General features: G+C 38.7%; 2 protein-coding genes across 6 annotated transcripts in view; both read left to right on the forward strand.

Moving 5' to 3' along the window:
* nrbp2b (nuclear receptor binding protein 2b) overlaps nucleotides 1-7,897 on the forward strand; it is a 32,425-nt gene extending 24,528 nt beyond the window's left edge. The window contains exons 2-18 of the mRNA XM_026292399.1: nucleotides 480-602; nucleotides 904-1,005; nucleotides 1,113-1,202; nucleotides 1,663-1,703; nucleotides 1,785-1,879; nucleotides 2,026-2,049; nucleotides 2,171-2,257; nucleotides 2,931-2,986; nucleotides 3,589-3,684; nucleotides 3,774-3,906; nucleotides 4,252-4,354; nucleotides 4,446-4,496; nucleotides 4,941-5,076; nucleotides 5,364-5,417; nucleotides 5,613-5,676; nucleotides 5,932-5,987; nucleotides 6,155-7,897. Coding sequence (XP_026148184.1) covers nucleotides 480-602; nucleotides 904-1,005; nucleotides 1,113-1,202; nucleotides 1,663-1,703; nucleotides 1,785-1,879; nucleotides 2,026-2,049; nucleotides 2,171-2,257; nucleotides 2,931-2,986; nucleotides 3,589-3,684; nucleotides 3,774-3,906; nucleotides 4,252-4,354; nucleotides 4,446-4,496; nucleotides 4,941-5,076; nucleotides 5,364-5,417; nucleotides 5,613-5,676; nucleotides 5,932-5,987; nucleotides 6,155-6,241 — 1,398 coding nt within the window. The 3' untranslated portion in view covers nucleotides 6,242-7,897. The remainder of the gene's footprint in view (nucleotides 1-479; nucleotides 603-903; nucleotides 1,006-1,112; nucleotides 1,203-1,662; nucleotides 1,704-1,784; nucleotides 1,880-2,025; nucleotides 2,050-2,170; nucleotides 2,258-2,930; nucleotides 2,987-3,588; nucleotides 3,685-3,773; nucleotides 3,907-4,251; nucleotides 4,355-4,445; nucleotides 4,497-4,940; nucleotides 5,077-5,363; nucleotides 5,418-5,612; nucleotides 5,677-5,931; nucleotides 5,988-6,154) is intronic.
* An 838-nt stretch (nucleotides 7,898-8,735) lies between these two features.
* LOC113121440 (poly(U)-binding-splicing factor PUF60) lies at nucleotides 8,736-18,524 on the forward strand. 5 transcript variants are annotated; one of them, XM_026291940.1, is made up of 12 exons: nucleotides 8,760-8,825; nucleotides 9,363-9,459; nucleotides 9,690-9,785; nucleotides 11,740-11,829; nucleotides 12,384-12,434; nucleotides 13,518-13,679; nucleotides 13,815-13,907; nucleotides 14,946-15,159; nucleotides 15,238-15,470; nucleotides 16,022-16,136; nucleotides 17,483-17,730; nucleotides 17,885-18,524. In XM_026291940.1, exons 3-12 carry the CDS (start codon nucleotides 9,708-9,710, stop codon nucleotides 18,182-18,184), a joined length of 1,584 nt encoding a protein of 527 aa, XP_026147725.1. In that variant the 5' UTR covers nucleotides 8,760-8,825; nucleotides 9,363-9,459; nucleotides 9,690-9,707; the 3' UTR covers nucleotides 18,185-18,524. The 5 variants fall into 5 exon arrangements, with proteins under 5 accessions (XP_026147724.1, XP_026147726.1, XP_026147727.1 ...); XM_026291939.1 differs by lacking the exon at nucleotides 9,363-9,459 and having other exon boundaries at nucleotides 8,736-8,825; XM_026291941.1 differs by lacking the exon at nucleotides 9,363-9,459 and having other exon boundaries at nucleotides 8,736-8,825; nucleotides 15,238-15,428; nucleotides 17,885-18,184.
* Nucleotides 18,525-18,838: the final 314 nt, after the last annotated feature.

Here is an 18,838-nt window from a genome sequence, read left to right on the forward strand (position 1 = left end):
GTCATGGCCAGTCCTCTTTTCAGACAGGCTTTTTGTTGATTATTTTAACAAATGCTGAGTAACGTTGTTCGGTTTTAACTGTACAGACCTTTCATACAGATTCATTTTTCTCATTGGATATATATTTTTTTTTATTTACACGGATTAAAATTCTGGCCTGTGACTTAACTTTTTAAGTTATCTTTAGCTGCTCTTTATAAATATGTTGTCATTAGTGTGTGATCGCCAAAAAATACCAACTGTTGCATTTTCTTAATCTTAGAATGAGCATTTTAAATCTACACTGGGAGCATGTCGTGTTTTGTTGCCATGTTTCTGAAGTAGTCCAGCACAGACAAACCAAACACTGGCTCTAGACCAGGGAAACATGTTTTGTTTTAAAGGTGATGGCCAGGGTCTTTGTAGTGTAAACGCATGACGTAAATCAAATTTCGCAGTGCTTACGTGATCCAATATCTGTTCTGGTCTGCCCCCTGCAGGTCAGCCAGGGTAATGTGCCGGGTGTGGAAAGTGCCTCTCTGGCCATGGACACAGAGGAAGGTGTGGAGGTGGTTTGGAACGAGGTGCTCTTCTCTGACAAGAAGGTCTTCAAAGCACAAGAGGTATTGTGGCTGTTGAGATCAGTTCTTCATATATAGTATATGTCACTGACAATTACAGTTAAGCAAGTGTCGCTGGCATTTCAGCTTCCATGAAAGTAACATTTAACTGGGGGTTAACCCAGTTGTAATGTAACAAATTATCAATCAATTTGTAGCTGTAGATTTTTATTCCGTTTTAGTACCAAATGTAAAAATAGTTGCTGATGAAGTACCTGAGTAATAGTTTTATTAACTTTGGGGACTGAAGGATCTACTTTGGTCCGCGTGAGGTTGTGAACAAGTTCTGATATATATTTTCCAGGAGAAGATCAAGGAGATGTTTGAAAACCTAATGCAAGTTGAACACCCCAACATCGTCAAGTTCCACAAATACTGGCTGGACATGAAGGAGAGCCAGGCTCGGGTAAAAAAAAAAAAAAGTCTTTTTCTGCCCCGTCTCCTTTATTTTCACACACACGCCCACACTCTTAAGAATTTACAGTTTTCCCCTCCTCTATCTCTGGCCCGCAGGTTATATTCATCACAGAATACATGTCGTCGGGCAGCCTCAAGCAATTCTTGAAGAAAACTAAGAAGAACCACAAGACAATGAATGTGAAGGTCGGGGTTTTGTTAAAGTGTTTACTGGAGTGTCCCATGGTGGTGATACAAAGTACTGCAGTCCAATCAATATTCAGATCCATATTTCCAGCAGGATTACAGATTATGTAACAGGACAGTCTGGTAACTCAGCCTGCTGAGATGTACTGTTTATCTCATTTTCACAGTGGGTTTCGAACTCGCTCACAGTTTATCAAGCATTTTTCTCTCTTATCTCCTCTTGTTATTTAATAATTCAGTAACGTAAATGATGAAAAAGTGTTTTTGCACTGCTGTAATACAGTATATAGGATGACTTTCCTTCTGTTTAATCCCTAAAAGGATTAAAGTATGACCTTCTTCTCTTTAATTAGAGAGAAATCACATATTAATAATGTATTACAGCATTACAGTTGCTGATGCCCTCTGTATAGCAAAAGTCTTCTGAGGATTAATGTAGTTCTCCTACACTGTGTTTTAGGCCTGGAAAAGGTGGTGCACCCAGATTCTCTCTGCTCTCAGGTACTCATTGACTTTATGTGATGTGAGATGTCTAGTATCACAGTGAGAACATTAATAAGATGATTTATTGTTTACTGGCAGTTATCTGCACTCTTGCGACCCACCAATAATTCATGGCAACCTGACGTGCGACACCATCTTCATCCAGCACAATGGCCTCATCAAGATTGGTTCAGGTCTGCTCCCAGCAGGGTTTATTATGTCAATTACAACCAGTATTGGCAACTAATGTGATCTTAGACTGTGGATTTCTGGATTGATCTGTTTAATCTCTGCAGGTTTACTAAACCTAATAAATATCTCAGTTATGTTCTTTCCACAGTGTGGCATCGGCTATTTGTTAATGGTAAGAAATACATTGGTTTGTGTGTTTTTTGTTGATGTATGCAGTTTATAAATATATAATGTAAATGCAAATATCGTTTCATCTAGTCATCTGTTTGTCATATTTGTTTTCTTTTAACCAGTGTTTCCAGATGCCAGTGTCCATGGTAAAGGGAGGCAACACCGTGATGAGCAGAGGAATCTCCACTTTTTCGCTCCAGAATATGGAGGTGATGTGTGTTAGAGTGAAGTTTCTGTGTGCCCCATGTAGAACTGGTTAATACTTCAGTTGTTATAAGGCTCAATCTGACGTACACCAGCTAACTTCTGAAGATTTAAGAATAGAGGCTGTTGAATGCTTTACAGATTAAAAAGCCTTTTGAGGAAAATATGTTTTTTTTTTTTTTACTTGTTTGCTTATTCTGAATGCAGGGACAAATAACTGTTTTTATTTTGAGATAAGATTTTGCATCGCACCACAGTGGCTTGGTAGTTAGCACTGTTGTCTCACAGCAAGAAGGTTCCTGGTTTGAAACCCATCAGGGGCCTTTGTGTGTGGAGTTTGCATGTTCTCCCTGTGCTTGTGTGGGTTTTCTCCAGGTACTCTGGTTTCCTCCCACAGTCCAAAAACATGTATGTCAGGTTGATTGGTGACTCTAAATTGCCCATAGGAGTGAGTGTGAGTGTGTGAGGTTGTTTGTCTCTATGTGGCCCTGTGATGGACTGGTGACCTGTCCAGGGTGTACCCCTGCCTTTCACCCAGAGAGAGCTGGGATAGGCTCCAGCTGATCCCTGTGACCCTGGTTAGGAATAAGCGAGTATAGATGATGGATGGATTTTGCTTCTGGTCTGTGTTGCCCCCTTCTCATCTTACTCTCTTTGCTTCTCTGTTTCCAATTCTAGCTGGGGAAGATGATTATGCCATAGACATTTTTTCATTTGGCATCTGTGCGCTGGAGGTGAGAGAAACAGATATGCAAGCTGTGCTGTGTGATATATGTGTGTCTGTATATGTGTGTGCATGAAGTGGTGGAATGTACGTACTTTACTCAAATACTGGACTTTAATACAATTTGCTACTAGTTCTTACTACACCCCAGAAGGAAATTTCATACTTTTCACTCCACTACATTTACCTCATAATTTTAGTTACTTTTCAGAATAAAACAAAATACAGTATAATTATAGAAGTCTACTCATCCCAGAGGGAAATTTCTTTAGCTACCTGGAAGTATATAAACTACTTGTAATGGAAAATATATAAGGTAGTTAGGTTTCATGTTTACCAGCTGCAGTATTAAACTGGAAAAACAAAATATTGCATCAATTTTTATAATCAAATAATATAATATACATTAATGTGAGATATGCCATTGACTAGTTTTACTATCGCTACTTCAAAGAGTATTATGATGCTAATTACAGTAAAGTTTTAAATGCAGTACTTACCAGAGTATTTTTAAACTGTGGTATTAGTACTTTTCCACCACTGTGTATATGTGTTTTTGTGTGTGTTTGTGTTTGTGTGTGTGTGTGTGTAACAGATTATCTGTACCCCTAGATGGCAGTATTGGAGATACAGGCCAATGGTGACACCGCTGTGTCCAAGGAGGCCATTGTCAATGCAGGTCAATCTCTGGAAGACCCTCTCATGAGGGTGAGTGTCAAAAATACTTCATGCCCTAAATATTAATGGGAACATTGAGATAAAGACAATTGTTATGTGTGTCCTGTTGCCTTCTGCAGGAATTCACCCAGTCTTGTTTACGTCATGAAGCCAAGCTCCGTCCTACTGCTCATGACCTTCTGTTCCACCGAGTCTTATTCGAGGTTCACTCCCTCAAACTGCTCGCAGCCCACTGTCTTATCAACAATCAGTGTGAGTTTCTTGCCTCCACGTGCCAGGTTCAGCACACAAAAATCACTTGTTTCTCTTTTACCACTCTTTCTCAGTCACAGAATTTGTATAAGCATCAGCCAAAATGTTAAAATTTCAACTGATGTGAAATGAAATGAAAATAGTTTTATTAAGCTTAGATGTCTTAGAATGTATTATGCAAAAGAGGCTTTTTCAATAAGTAATAGTAATCTTACTAAAATTCTACTAAGTGGGACATTTGTTTGTCTAATCTCATTTGTGCTCATAGGAATTGGATTATTTGTTGGAATGATTTATGTGTATCAAATCAGTATAATTACTCCCAAACTTATGTTGCACCTGCAGATTTGCTTCCAGAGAATTGTGTGGAGGAGAAAACAAAGTCATTTGACCCCAACGCTGTCATGGCAGAAATTAAACATGAGGACAGACCAGGAGTTCAACTTAAGTAAAATCAAATAACTACATTTCTTTGCCGACTTGTGAATATCACAATTTGTCAAACACATAACTCACTGTGCTCTTTTCACATTTCTTAGATATTCCCATGTGTCCCCTTTGGAACTTGACAAGTTTCTGGAGGATGTCAAGTAAGTGGACCTGTAGAACATAGAAAAACTGTTTTCTGTTTTCTTTGAAGTAAGTTGAAATTGACAAAAATTATTGGGAGCCACTATTATCAGTTCAGCTTTATTCTTGTGATTTAGAAAAAAATATTAGTCCTAATAAGGATAATTTAATCATTTATTTAATCATTCTTAAGAGAGTGAAACAAACCATACATAACTAATAACTACTCTGAGGTGGGAGTGTTTTTACTCCCAAGGTAATTTTCAGCATGATTCCTAGGATTCTGAGGTGCATGATAAACACATGCCGAGGGCACTTCAGAAGAGTCCTGGTACTTTTAGATGTACATTTGAGTCATTATCCTGTTCAAAGAAACATGAGCTGCAGCCATGTCTATGTCTTCATAGACATAGTCTTATGATTTCAGCATAAGGTTCCAACAGTTTGTCCCTTCCTCTCTTCAGGAATGGGATTTATCCGTTGATGAACTTTGCCTCGACTCGCCCTCAGCCTGTGTCTCGTGCCCTGTCCTTGTCTCAGGAGCAGGTTGAGACAGTCAAGACGCCCACTCCTGAACCACAGGAAACAGAAACAAGGAAGGTTAGCCTTTCTACATGTCTACATCAACACAACTGTGCTAGATGCACAAGCTTGCTGCCTACAGACCACATATCTACATTATCTTGTTTTATACCAATCTGAGACTGCTAGTTGTACATAGGTAAAAATACAATCTTGTGTTTATATGCATATCTGTTTGTTTTTATTATTATGCTTTTTCATCTATGATATTAAACATAAATCACCCAAAAAACAGTATATTAAAAAAACATTTTTGATGTGTCCCCATTTTGCTCTGAATCATACTGTTGTCATTTTTGTTATAGGTTGTTCAGATACACTGCAATTTGGAGTCAAATGAAGAAGGGACCAAAACTCATGTGAGTCACATAATATTACAGATACTTTGATCATTTAAGTAGAAACACTTGCCTGTTTTAATTTTCCTATTAACATTGTTCCAGTGGGTCTATGGTGTACATTTCTTTCTGAATCTGGTCAGTCAGGATAGTTAAACATGTGTTTAGCATATAGAACTGAGCCCTAGTTATAAAATTGTACCTCTTTTGTTCTAGCTCTCTTTGTTTCTGAAGATGGACGATAAACTTCACAGACAGCTTAGCTGTGACATCTTTCCAAGTAAGTTCACTTCACCTGTGACTTATTTAAAAAAAAATACCCTGTATTCAGAAAATATCTGGGTGCTGTAGCTTTTAGAGCTTGTTTTCATATTTTTATTTTTAGTAATGTTATTTAACCAGGAGTTCATAGTGAACATTTTCAATGCAGTCCTTCACTTATTTCATGTGTTATTGATAATGTACTGTTTTGTTTAGTAAGACAAACAGCTTAAATACATTTTTGTAACTGAAATATTTTATGCAAATCTTTCAGCTGATACTTCCAAAGATCTTGCCAGTGAACTTGTTCATTACGCGTTTATAAATGAGGTAGGTATATAAGCTACTGTATAAAATCAAGAACTCAGAGTATTACACATGATGCACGTTGATATACATTATTGATTATAAAAAGTAAATATAACATACATGAACTGTTTTGGTTTTTTTTTAAAAAAAGAGCGATTTTTATCTGTCATGTCATATATGCTGTTTAGGAGGACAGTGAGAAGGTGGCATGGTTCTTGGAAGACGCCATCAGCCGACACCGGGTCCGAGCACTCGCCTCCGGGAGCACACTGTGATGAGCGGTCATGACAGCAGCCGGCCCAGATGAAGAGGCCTGGGGTGTTGACCACACAGATCGATGGGCAGATTCACATAGCTAGGAACAGAGGAAGCAAAGGGAGCAGACCCAGCTGGGGATAAAAAGGGGACAAATGCAGAAGAACATGAGGCCTTGACAGTCAGTAAACCATCCCAGAGAAAAAGAAGAAATGCCAGCACTGATAGAGGCACTAAAAGCACCTCTGGTCAGAGGACCAGAGGCACCACGGCTGTGTTCAGCAATCCCACAAAGCAGTGGAAGATTGACAAACTCCCTGCCGGAAAGGGCTATCATGCCTTAAGATTTTAGGTATTCCGTAATGCCACTATTCAGAACAGTTTTGTTTTATTTACAAATGCAGCACCCATGTTTTTAGTGAGACGTTTTCTTGCTCATAAGCCTTGTTTGCACTCCACCATACAGTTTAATTGGTGAATATTTACTTTGAAATGGAAACAACACAGTTCACCCAGGTCTCTCTTACAATTCAGAATCCTCACTTTATTATAGTTTTAGGAATTTAATATTCCGTCCAACATGCACTGTTAATATTCATTCAGTTGATTTATTTATTTCTGTTTAACTGTGAACAGTTGAAGCATTGCACATTGTGCATTTTTTTTTATTACCTGTTCTCTTAACACACCTCACTGCTCACTTGGGTTAAAGGTTGTTCCTTCCAGAGATTAAAAACACCATGCCTAAATGGAGCTTTTAGGAAGAGCTGCTGTTGTAGAAAAAAAAAAACAGTAGGAGAATTGGACTACATCACGGGAAGCTTTGGATTGGTATTTTGCATTGATTTTGATAATTTCCCAGAATCACATCTACTGCACTTTTATTTCAGACCATATCAAAGTAAACTCCAGAATTGACTGCACCTCATCCCACAGAAATCCAAAAATAGAATGTATCTCTTCGGCTGAGCCAGATTTTTAATCTTAAAATCCTAGTCTTGGCACTGTATAAACCTACCATTTGGGTGGATTTTTCCTTGACAAAACTGGACAGTAAAAAAAGAAAGAAAATAACAGTGAATTGTCTGATCAGTCTTCAGCAGTATACTCTTGTTTTTCAGATTCACTTAGGTCTACTTTATTAGCCGCCGGGGTCTGTAAGATTGCAATTTCATAACACTTACCACTGCTGTACAGTCATTGCTTACAGTACTTACTTATTATACTCTGTGTCAAACCTTCTTATCTCTGGGTCTTTAAAGAGGAGAATTTTCTCAGACATTTGCCTTGCATAGACTGTGGTGTAGATATATGTTTGTGGCTATTAAAAAGGTTTACTTCGACAAAACTCAATGCAAAGCAGTGCCACTGTTACTCTCATTTGATATAGTAAAGCTGCATGTGTTAATAGCCTACAACCATTCAAAAAAATTGCATTTTTGCCTTTGTCAGTCACAGTTCACCTTGAGAGGGGACCTGACCGAGAAAATGAATGTTTAGACCATGCAATCCTGAAAAGAAAAAAAAACATTCATATCAGTCTTACTTTTTGTCCATTTTTTTTTTCCATAACTCTGGTGAATGAAACTTGCCTTTGGATGTGTTCTACTTAAACCTTTGTTAAATATTGTAGCTACTGCAATTGAATATGTTATTAAACAATATATGAAAAGTTGGTTATGTCTGAAAATATTGTTGATTTATTTACTATAACTGTTGGTTTATTTTAGGATTGAATGTTGATCATTCTGAGGTAACTACTACTGAGAGCCCAATATATTTATAACAGATACACTATATTTTGATGGTGATGTGGTGGTGACACATTTTTTTTAAAACTTAGTTTAATTAAGCATCTTCAGTTTCTTGATAACGGTACTTACAATGATAGAAAAATCTTTATTGCTATTGCCAAGTTAGACAAATATAGAAGAAGAAACAGATTTTGATATACCTGTAGTACAACAAGCTACTACAAGCTCATGAATGGTATTTTGGCTTGGGTAATATATCCCATTACATGTCCTGTAGGTGCTATTACTATAACTTTATTATAAAAACCACTGTAAGAAAGATGGGATGACAGTGACTATCATAAATTTTAGTAGCACCTATCAAAATATGAGCTATAAGTTAATAAATAGCTATAGCCTACCATGTTTGCTGTTGTAAATGTTCATAAGGAGTAGGCTATAAATGGATTTTTGTCCAGATGTACTACAACCCTTTTCCACTGGAAAGCTATTCCCCATAAAATAAACAGCTTGTTAAGATAAGGAAAAAATTCACAACCCAGCAATCCAAATTGTTCTATTGATGGCTTATAATTGAGTTATATTAATAACTCCGTTAGCCGTAAATGTATAAAATATGGAGTATTGTGCCAAAAATAAGGAATAATCAAGGCACTGTATTAAAATGCAGTATTTTAAAAACATTGGCACTTCACTCGTGACAAATGAAAGGCTAAATTTAAAACTCCCTAGTATCGCGTGGTTTCAACTATCGCGACATCGTGTATTGAAAGCGTAAAGATCCCGCGAGCTCTAGCAGTGCGTGGGCCTCTTCGATACGGTCTTCTTCATGGCGGTTACCGACGCTGCGGTAAATAAACTCCCTAAAAAATAAAAATATTAACCTTTTTCAACGACGGCGGTCGATGCGTAAGCAAATTATGAGGTTGGGTGGATGTTAGCTGTAGTAAAGATGCTGTAAATCGACAGTATAGTTAACTGGGGAAAATACAGCTTGCTTGACGCGCCATATTGCCTGACATTAGCTATTATTAGCTAACGTTAGCTTCTGGCTAGCAGCAGAGAACGTAATATTAAACTAAAATGAAGCAATGGCGCTAATCGTGTAGTGCTTTTGTAAAGGTTTTGAAAGTTAGGTTACTGGCATGTAATAAAGTCAGGTCATACGTAATATCCACATCGACCTCAGCTAAACACGCGTGCGGTTTAACCTTAGCCCGTCAATGCTAGGTTCGCTTACGATGAGGGTAAAATCCGTAACCATTCATGTGCATCAAGCTAGCGTTAGCTCATTGAAACGGGATGGTTCTGTGTAGATTGCATTGTAAGATCATTGTAGCTGCCTATTTCTGTTTTGTTAGTCTGAAGGCATTTTTTATTTCCCTAGAATTTGTTGAGTTGTTAAAGCTTCCCCATCAGTCTTCTTCCCCTTCTGGGCTTTCCGGCCTCAGTCTGGTGGACCCGGCGATTAGTGGGTTGCGTAGGTAAGGAGTAAACCGGTCCCACCTGGTTTAAATCCGGGTGTATGTCCTCTATATGCCAGCATATTCAATTACATCATGTGCTGTGTGGGGTAATGTCACTTCTGATTGAAATACGGGGATTTCCTTAAGAAGGAATATGGATATGCAAGTGTATACAGGCAGGCGTTGATGTTAAATGCTCTGTTATAATTGTGTGATGATTTTGTATAATTGGTTGTTCTGAATTGCAGGGAGGTGAAGCTCTGACGATGGAGAATGGACAGAGCACAGGCTCCAAGCTTAGTCTGCCGCCTCTCACTGCAGACCAGCAGGAGGCCCTTCAAAGGGTAGGAAAACTTTATCATTCAACATCTGCCCAAATGTGGTCTTGGTAATAAGGCAATTAGTTGTGTAGATTTCTATGATTAAAATGATATCAGTTCACTTAAAGGTATGTAATAAGCCAGGTTACTGTCAGCTTCTTCCATTAAGCTGCTTTTGTAAATTTCAGTTTTTGAAATTCAAGATGGCGCTGGTAAAGATGGCTGCCTCTGTCTTGCTCTCTCTCTGTCGTGCTTTGTTTTTATCTTTTTCCGGCTTTCTGCAAACCATTTCGGATCATATTCACTAGAGAAGAGCTCTTAAATATCAGGCAAACACTCCAAATGGTTTTATTCCTGTCATTGTTGATGAAGAAAGTTGTTAAGAGATCTTAGTTGGAGGAGCATCACCCCTCTGTTGCAGTTGGAGGAGATGACGCGGAAAACGCACTGGAATGCTTGTTAAACTACGACAGCTATGTCTATCCATCTGGCAAATCTCCGCTCACTAGCCATCAAAGTGGAGGACCTGCTTCTTGTTAACTGGACTAACACCTATCGCTTTGTTCCCTGTACCGCTCTGGATCTTTCTGATCACGGTTTGATCCACATCATTCAGAACAGCTTGTTTTGTGGTGTGGTCGCAACAACCTGGACATTAACACCCTCAAAACAATGGAGATTACTTCACGAGGAGTCACCCTACCCTACCCCACCCCCTCTCACCATAATCAGCAGCATTGCATCAGCAGTGGACCTTTCTGGGATCGACCAACCTCCCAGGACCTGAAGTGGACACCTAACATTGGCTCCACCAAGAAGTCACAGCAGAGGATATTCTTTTCTGCATCAGCTCAGGAAGTACAAATTGCCTCAGGATTTGCTGATACAGTTCTACAGGAGAATCAATTGAGTCTGTTCTCTGTACGTCCATCACTGTGGTTCAGCAAACAAACACAACAGAAAGAGACTACAATGGAAAGTTTGGGCTGCAGAAAGAATCACTGGTGTAGACTTCATGGGTCAGAAAGAGGGCAGAGATGATTTCTGCAGACCGCTCACATTCAGGGCACAAACTGTTTGAGCTCCTCCCCTATGGTCGGAGCTACAGAACACTGTACAACCAGGCACACAGAGAGTTTCTGTCCCTGCGCCATCGCACTGATGAACACTTATCACTAATCCATGTTATCTGGCAACAGAACACTGTGACTGTAATTGCTGCAGTAACTGTGAATAACAAAATATTGTAAATATACAACATAATCACTCGGAAGCTCTTCTACTCTCAGGACTTTACTCCCAATTCTATTTCTGTTTGTATCCCTATTCTTATATGTATTCTTTTCTATTTTCCCCACTGATATTTTGATATTTAATGATATTTAATTAACCTATGATATTTGATATTTAATTGACCTATGTACATATTATGAGAACTGTTGGACAAGGTCACTGAGAGCCACTATACCAGAGTCAAATTTCTTGTGTCCAACATACTTGGCAATACACCTGATTCTGACTCTGACTCTGAAAAGTGGCATTAGGTAAGGGATTCAAAAAAACTGAAAGGCGATTTCTTAGGCATGTATACATCTGGCCAAGTTTCTTCAGGTAAAGTAATGGAGATGAGGAGTGATTGGTATACATAAGGATGCATCCTCGTGATTAAAGTCGTTTCTTTGAAACGGCAACTGAAATGAACAGAAAGCAGACTCTACATACATCAGTGTAAAACATACTTTAAAAATGTTGACTTGCCACAATAAATATGCAGTTTACAGTAACTAGTTTTCTGCTGTGCATGTAAACCTAGTGTCTGTGTTTAAATTAATGATTTCTTTGGGTTATGTGGCTTTTTGTACCTTTTGTCAATGCACTTTTTTACAACCTGTCAAATTTTTTTTTTTTTGTAATATACAGGGATGTTACAGGGATTCAAATAGAAGTAACTTTTTTTTTTTTTTTTTTCCTTTCACAGGCAAAGAAGTATGCCATGGAACAAAGCATTAAGAGTGTGTTGGTGAAGCAGACCATTGCCCATCAGCAACAGCAGCTCACTAACCTGCAGGTGAGATGTGTAAAAAAATAAAATAAAATAAAAATTTGATTCTACGCCATACCAAAAGTTTGTAATGCGTGGGTCACCTGTGAGTCCCGATTCTAGCCACAATATCTTAGCCTCTCCTTACATTAGAATTTCAGACATCTCTTGTTTCAGAAATCGGTTTTGGTTTAGCTTTTTTGGACGTCTTCCTTCCTATTCCCTCATGCTGTGAAAACGACCACATGTGTAGACCATGTGCCCTTGATTTTTGCCTGTGTTCTTTTTCAGATGGAGAAGATTCTCATAAAGGCACTGGTGATCATGTTTAATGCTTTGCAGTTATAAAAGGACCTTGTTTATGTTTATTTCTGTATGGTGATTTGTAATTTAGATAGGGGAGACAACTCCCCAAACTGTATGTTACTTAGAGGGACAGCCTTAATATAGTTTTAGCCTAACCACTTTTGTCTATTTAGCAAAGCAGTTGCCTTTTTTTTGAAAAAAAAAAAAAAAAAAAACATAGCTAAGGGATATCTAACCTACTTTTCAGCACTTTTTTCATCTTTACTGTCTTTCAGATGGCAGCAGTGACAATGGGCTTTGGAGATCCTCTCTCACCTTTACAATCGGTCAATAGATTATTAAATTTTTTTTCTGTGCGCATTCCCAATGGAAATGGACTGTTACCCTTCTTGTACTGGTTGCTTTGGCAACAATCCCTGCCTTTTTATCTAACCAAAGAATGCATATTTTGTAAGAAAACATGGCTTTCTAATGTTAGTGTACCTGCGATCATGTCCGTAACCCATTATGAGAAGAATAACTGTCGTTTAAGCACTTAAGTAGCAATGGGATATATTGCATTAGTGTTTTTGTTTGTTTTTTTGTTTTTTTTAAACAAGTAAAGAGCCAGGGTTCTTTGGCTGTTAATAGGCTTTTTAAAGGACTTTATGAAGGGTTTATCTATTTGAGAAAAGTCACGTCTCTTTGAAAAATATGCATTTGGTCAATTAAAAAAATGCATCTGTTGGCATGGGACAAAAGAGGGATAGCAATCCCTTTAATGGACCAAATTCTGAGAACTGTTGCAACAGGGACATTTTATTTTTTTGGCCATCTCAGTCACATTTTTTTCTGTGAATGATGTCATGAATTAGGCGTGTTTTATTTTGCTGGTAATAGGAGTTAAAAGAAGCAGACTGACTTAAAAGCCATCAGTAAAACACACCAACTTTCGGTGGTTAAAACATCACTCCCTTTAAACGTGAGAAGAAAGTTTGAAATGCTTTCATCAAGACTTTGTATGGATTTCGTTTGAACTCCACGATTACTTTTGTTACCTTACTTGCATCCCTGGACTACAGGTCAGTTACTGAAGCCAAATATTTGTGAGGGCTGTGCATGTCAATCACTTCAGAGTGTTTTTCTCTATATGTCTGCTCTGTTGTAACAGAATAGAGGCCATTTTGTAATTACAAGTGGCGTCATCAGTTATAACTGATATACATGTTTTTCACAAATTTATGTTCATAGATTACAGTATCCCATTATTACCCTGTTTACTTGTCCAGACTCCCTAACTTGAAATTGGCTTCTAACTATTTTGGGGAAAGCAAGCACAGTAGAAAATACACATTTATTATTTGTGTGTGTGTGTTTCTTCCTTTCTTATGCTATGTAATGCTTACCCCAGGTGTTTTTTGGGTTGACAGGTGGCAGCTCAGCGGCAACGTGCACTAGCCATCATGTGTCGGGTGTATGTGGGCTCCATATACTATGAGCTTGGTGAAGACACCATCAGACAGGCCTTTGCCCCATTTGGTCCAATCAAGAGCATTGACATGTCCTGGGATTCCGTTACAATGAAACACAAGGTTGGTGTCATTTAACATGATGTGTATGATGTATATTCTGCACTTCCACCTTGGCTCAACTACAGATGATCAGAAAATATGCAGCTAGGCCTTCTGTAGGTGTTAATTTTTTTTTTGTTTTATTTCACTGTTTAGGGGTTTGCATTTGTGGAGTATGATGTGCCAGAGGCTGCCCAACTTGCTCTGGAGCAGATGAACTCAGTCATGCTGGGGGGACGAAACATTAAGGTAAATTGTATGGATAAATTACTACATCTCACGGTCTTAGTTACATTGTCCATTTGTTGGTGTGTTTTTGTGTGCAGTTTGATTAAACATGGATTCCTTTCCAGCTTTTGGAATCATGAGTCAGTTCATTGTGATACTTAAACGGGTTAAGTCATTTGACTAATTTCCCTCTCTATTTGTGTTTATGTCTGTTGATTTTCAGGTGCGTCTGGTGTATGTATGTTTGGTGTACAGTTTGTGTTGTGTGTTATGCTTCCATGATGTCATCAAGGCAGTCTTAATGCCAAGTTCCTGTAGGATGCCCGGCGGCCTATGTCGTCGCTCTGTGTCCATGGTGTGCTAATGATGGGCTGCGCCTGGTTGGTGTTGCTTGGTCGCCTCATCTGTAGTACAGATCACACTACTACTTAAATTCTCGTCTTACATAGGGAGTTCAGCCCCCCTCCCCCACAAAGAAGAAGTCTGCTGTGCATTTCCATAGCATGAACATTTATTGCGTTTCCCTTTTGTATTGCCACTCTTCAGTTACGCTGTACATTCATAGAATGTTTTGAAATTTAGATTTCCTTGATATTCATGGTAGTTTCTTGTCACTAAAGTGATATTTGGTATTAGGTAAAAGCCTCCAGGTTCTAAAATTTACATGACTTATCAGAAGTTTAAATAATTTGATTTTTGAGATTAAGATATCCCATTTGTTTGAGTGGTCCAGTCTAGGTAATTTAAAATAAGAGGTCTCTGCAAAGTGTGTTAAATACTGTCCATGGATATGGATTATATAGTGTTACACTTTACATTGTGACCAGGATGAGAATGATAGAAATGTGGAGTGCTTCAAATCTCAGAACCAACTTATATTTTTAGAAAGTGTAGTGAATATGTAACTTTGTTTGCTTGACAGCACTGTTATGATTATTTGATGAGAATAACTTTGACTGTAGTTGGTGGCTGCTGAAAGTTAAGCCTTGAGTAGTCCGTTATCAGCCAGTACTTTAAACCCCCTACTCAGAAGCCCTACTGGTATGATCTGTGCTATAGGTTGGGCGGCCAAGTAACATCGGTCAGGCGCAACCCATCATTGACCAGCTGGCAGAGGAGGCACGTGCCTTTAACCGGATCTATGTGGCGTCAGTTCACCCTGACCTGTCAGATGATGACATCAAGAGTGTGTTTGAGGCCTTTGGAAGGATCAAGTCTTGCACGTTAGCCAGAGACCCCACCACAGGGCGACACAGAGGCTTTGGCTTCATTGGTGAGCTGGGGGGGGGGCCTCTTTTGCTCATGCTCCTGTGTGGCTGTTGCTCTACTGACTATCTCTATTCCCTTACAGAGTATGAAAAGCCTCAGTCAGCCGTGGATGCTGTGTCTTCTATGAACCTCTTTGACCTTGGGGGTCAGTACCTACGAGTGGGAAAAGCAGTGACTCCGCCCATGCCCTTACTAACCCCCATGACCCCCGGTGGTCTGCCCCCTGCTGCAGCGGTGGCTGCAGCGGCAGCCACTGCTAAGATAACGGCCCAGGCAAGTATGAATCCCTTCCAAAGGGATTTAATGGCCTTCCAGGTAAATATAATTCAGATATAGCTAGAATTGACACCAAAAGCACAGAAAACATAGGCATAGAATTTTTTTTTTGGTGCCAGGGAAAAGGCCAGTTATGTATAGATCATAGAAACAGCCCTGAAATGATTTGTTCTGGGCTCCAGCATTTTTAATACAGTTTAATATATAGATAGAATCTATGCACACAATAAAAGATGTAATTACTGTTTGTGTACTTCCAAGTACGTTGTATAGTGACAAAAATAACTTTAATTTACTAATTTTAGTATCTATGCTAAGAGTCTTTCTGTTAATTAGCATCAGCATGTTGACAGCTATTCAGCTTGAACCGTAACAATGATTAGCCATAATGGAAAAGTTTTCAGTGTCACAGCTATATGTTTTTGACTTGATGAATTGTAAAATTGTACTGAAATTGTACTATGACCTTTATTCTCACTAAAAAGAATCAAAATTGAGCTCACTCTGCAATGGCATTGTTGACTGTGCTGCCTTGTGCTGTGTTCTGTGTGTTTCCTTTGCCTAATGTCTTCGGCCCCCCCTCTCTTAAGGAGGCTGTAGCTGGTGCGTCAGTGTTGGGGGCGTTAGCTGCGCCCCAGCTTCTTGGTCAGCAAATGGGAATTCCTCAGGCGGTCATGGCTGCCCAGGCACCGGGGGTTATCACAGGTGTGTAACAGTACATGCGTAAGTGCTCTTTTGCATCATCTTAATTGTAGATAGATAGATATTTTATTCATCCTGCATGGGGGAGATTCAGATTGTGTTAGCAAAACATTCAGCTTTACAAACAGTGCACTATATGAAACACTTGTCATTGTAAACACAATTCATTTCCCTTTGAATTCAATGGGAAGGTGAGTCCAAACTGGTACTTGACTGGTACAGTACATTAGTAGGTGAGTAGTGATTGCTTACCCATTTTCTATGATTTTCCCAATGTTTACCAGACAAGTCAGAATGTATGTTCCTAATTGGCTTTAGTTAGAAATTGTCTTTCATAATACGGTAATTGTAATTTGTTTATATATTGTTAAGATGTCCTGAACCAATCCTAAGGATCAGTATTTGGGCCAATCTTTGCATATTTAAGATCAGTAATTGGTTAACATGAAGCTAATTAAATGCAGCTCCTGCAGATTTTAAACTCTTGGTCTGTACTTCATTGTCTTCTCTTGGGTGCCCATCCTCCTATTTCTCAATTTAGAGCAGCAGTGTGAGTTCAGTGTGAGCTTTTCACAGAGAGGAGATAATGTTATATTTCACAGGTCAACAACCGTACTCATTGACCATATATGCAGCACAGTCATTCAAGACTGACAGTGTGAGGAGATTATCAAACTTTTTGCCAAACAAGCCAAACACAAATTTGTTGAAATGTGACATCTTCTTTTCTTGTAATCAACTCGCTAAGGTTGTTTTTTCACCCTGTTAATTTTGGTGAATTGATGTGACTGAGATCAAAACAAATGCTAATTTTATGTCTGTGATTTATGTTAGACAGACAAGCTCTTCCTTCTGATGATTTCAAAAAGCTGTGTATGCTTGTTTTTGTGTATGTTTGTCTTTTTGTGGATTAAAGCTAGGTTTTGGGGTTAAGGGTAGAATTGGGATTACGTATTGATTAAGGTAGGATTAAGAAGAAAGGAAATTCTATCAGTGTCCTCACAACTATAGTTAGACACGACTGTGTGTATACACATGCTTATTTTGGAGATAACTACATAAATTTATGTACTGGATTAGTCAGAGTATAGGCAGATACCTTGTATTAAAGGACTCAGATCTGAGCCATAAAAACTATCAAGTCATTATTTATCAAGTCATAGTTGTCTAACAACATATCTGCCAAATAGGAGAGCCATTGAAATTTAGATCATACATATGGAGTGGATGTAATGATATCCCTGTTTTATTATTGAGAAAATATATTTTAGCATAATTATCGCAGCTGGTGGCTGGTCTGCGTTTGTTTCAACTTTTTTGCTTTTTGCATGTTTGCCTGCTGTCAAAAGGTGTGACTCCAGTGCGTCCCCCAATACCAGTGCTTCCCCAGGTTGGTCTTGTGAACCCTGTTCTGGCATCACCCCCAGTCCTGTGTAACCAAGTAGGTGGCTCCAACCAACAAGAGAAGAAAGAGGAGAAAGAAGAGATGCTTCAGGACAGTACAGGGCAGGAGATGCTGAGTGACCAAGAGCACATGAGCATCTCAGGCAGCAGTGCCAGACATATGGTGATGCAGAAACTGCTTAGAAAATCAGAGGTGAGATTTGGGAAACAAGGTGTCTGTTAGATTTTCTTTAATTCGTTGTTTTTTGTTTTTTTTTAGGGGTTTTTTTTTTTTTTTTTTTCATTTTATTTTTTCCCCCCATCTCAACCATTTTTATTATTTATATTCTTGCTTTGCTCTTTTCCAGTCCACAGTAATGGTGCTTCGCAATATGGTTGGACCAGAGGACATTGACGACGACCTGGAAGGTGAAGTGACAGAAGAGTGTGGAAAGTTCGGCTCCGTCAACAGAGTCATCATTTACCAGGAAAAGCAAGGAGAAGAGGAGGATGCAGATATCATTGTCAAAATCTTTGTTGAGTTTTCCATGGCCTCAGAGATGAACAAGGCTATCCAGGCCCTCAATGACCGCTGGTTTGGAGGTCGCAAAGTTGTCGCAGAGATTTATGACCAAGACCGTTTTAACAACAGTGACCTGTCTGCATAAAGTGTCTAAAATGATTTACCAGCATCAATCCCCATACCTGCTGCCCAAACTCATGTCGACCACAGCCACTGCAGCTAGAGATAAGGGCATCTGAAAGTTGTAATTATGCTTAATTTTATTTTTTTGTTATTAATGTTACTTGCCTCATTGGGAATTCATTAAAAATATTTACATGTCAGATTTTGCTTTGTGATCTGTGAAGATTCCTTTTTGATGCAAGTTTCACTTTTTTGTAATCTGATCTTGTAAAACATTTGTCTTCCTGCTTTAGTTTCTTTTCTTTAAGCAGTTTGTTGGGACATTTAGACAGTTTTACTTTGTACAATTAAAGGTTATTGTTGAAAAAAAAAAGTGATGCAATTTTTTTAAAAATGGTTGTGGATGAAAAATCTGATTTTTTTTTTTTTTTTTTTTTTGTTTTTTTGGGGGGGGGGGGGTTGTTTGTTTTTATATATATTTTATTTTTCCGCCCATTTACACCCGGCTTGTGGAACAACACTGGACAGTACACAATACAAATAAAGTAGTTATATAGCACACAAGGTGACACAAGTTTCTTATAATAGATTCCACTATTTGGTGTAGAGTGAGGGAACAAGCTGAAAATGTCACTGCCATTGCTCTTGAGGTCAGTTATGGTAGCTTGACATTTTC

Source organism: Mastacembelus armatus, chromosome 20, assembly GCF_900324485.2.
Source record: "Mastacembelus armatus chromosome 20, fMasArm1.2, whole genome shotgun sequence".
NCBI lineage: Eukaryota > Metazoa > Chordata > Actinopteri > Synbranchiformes > Mastacembelidae > Mastacembelus > Mastacembelus armatus.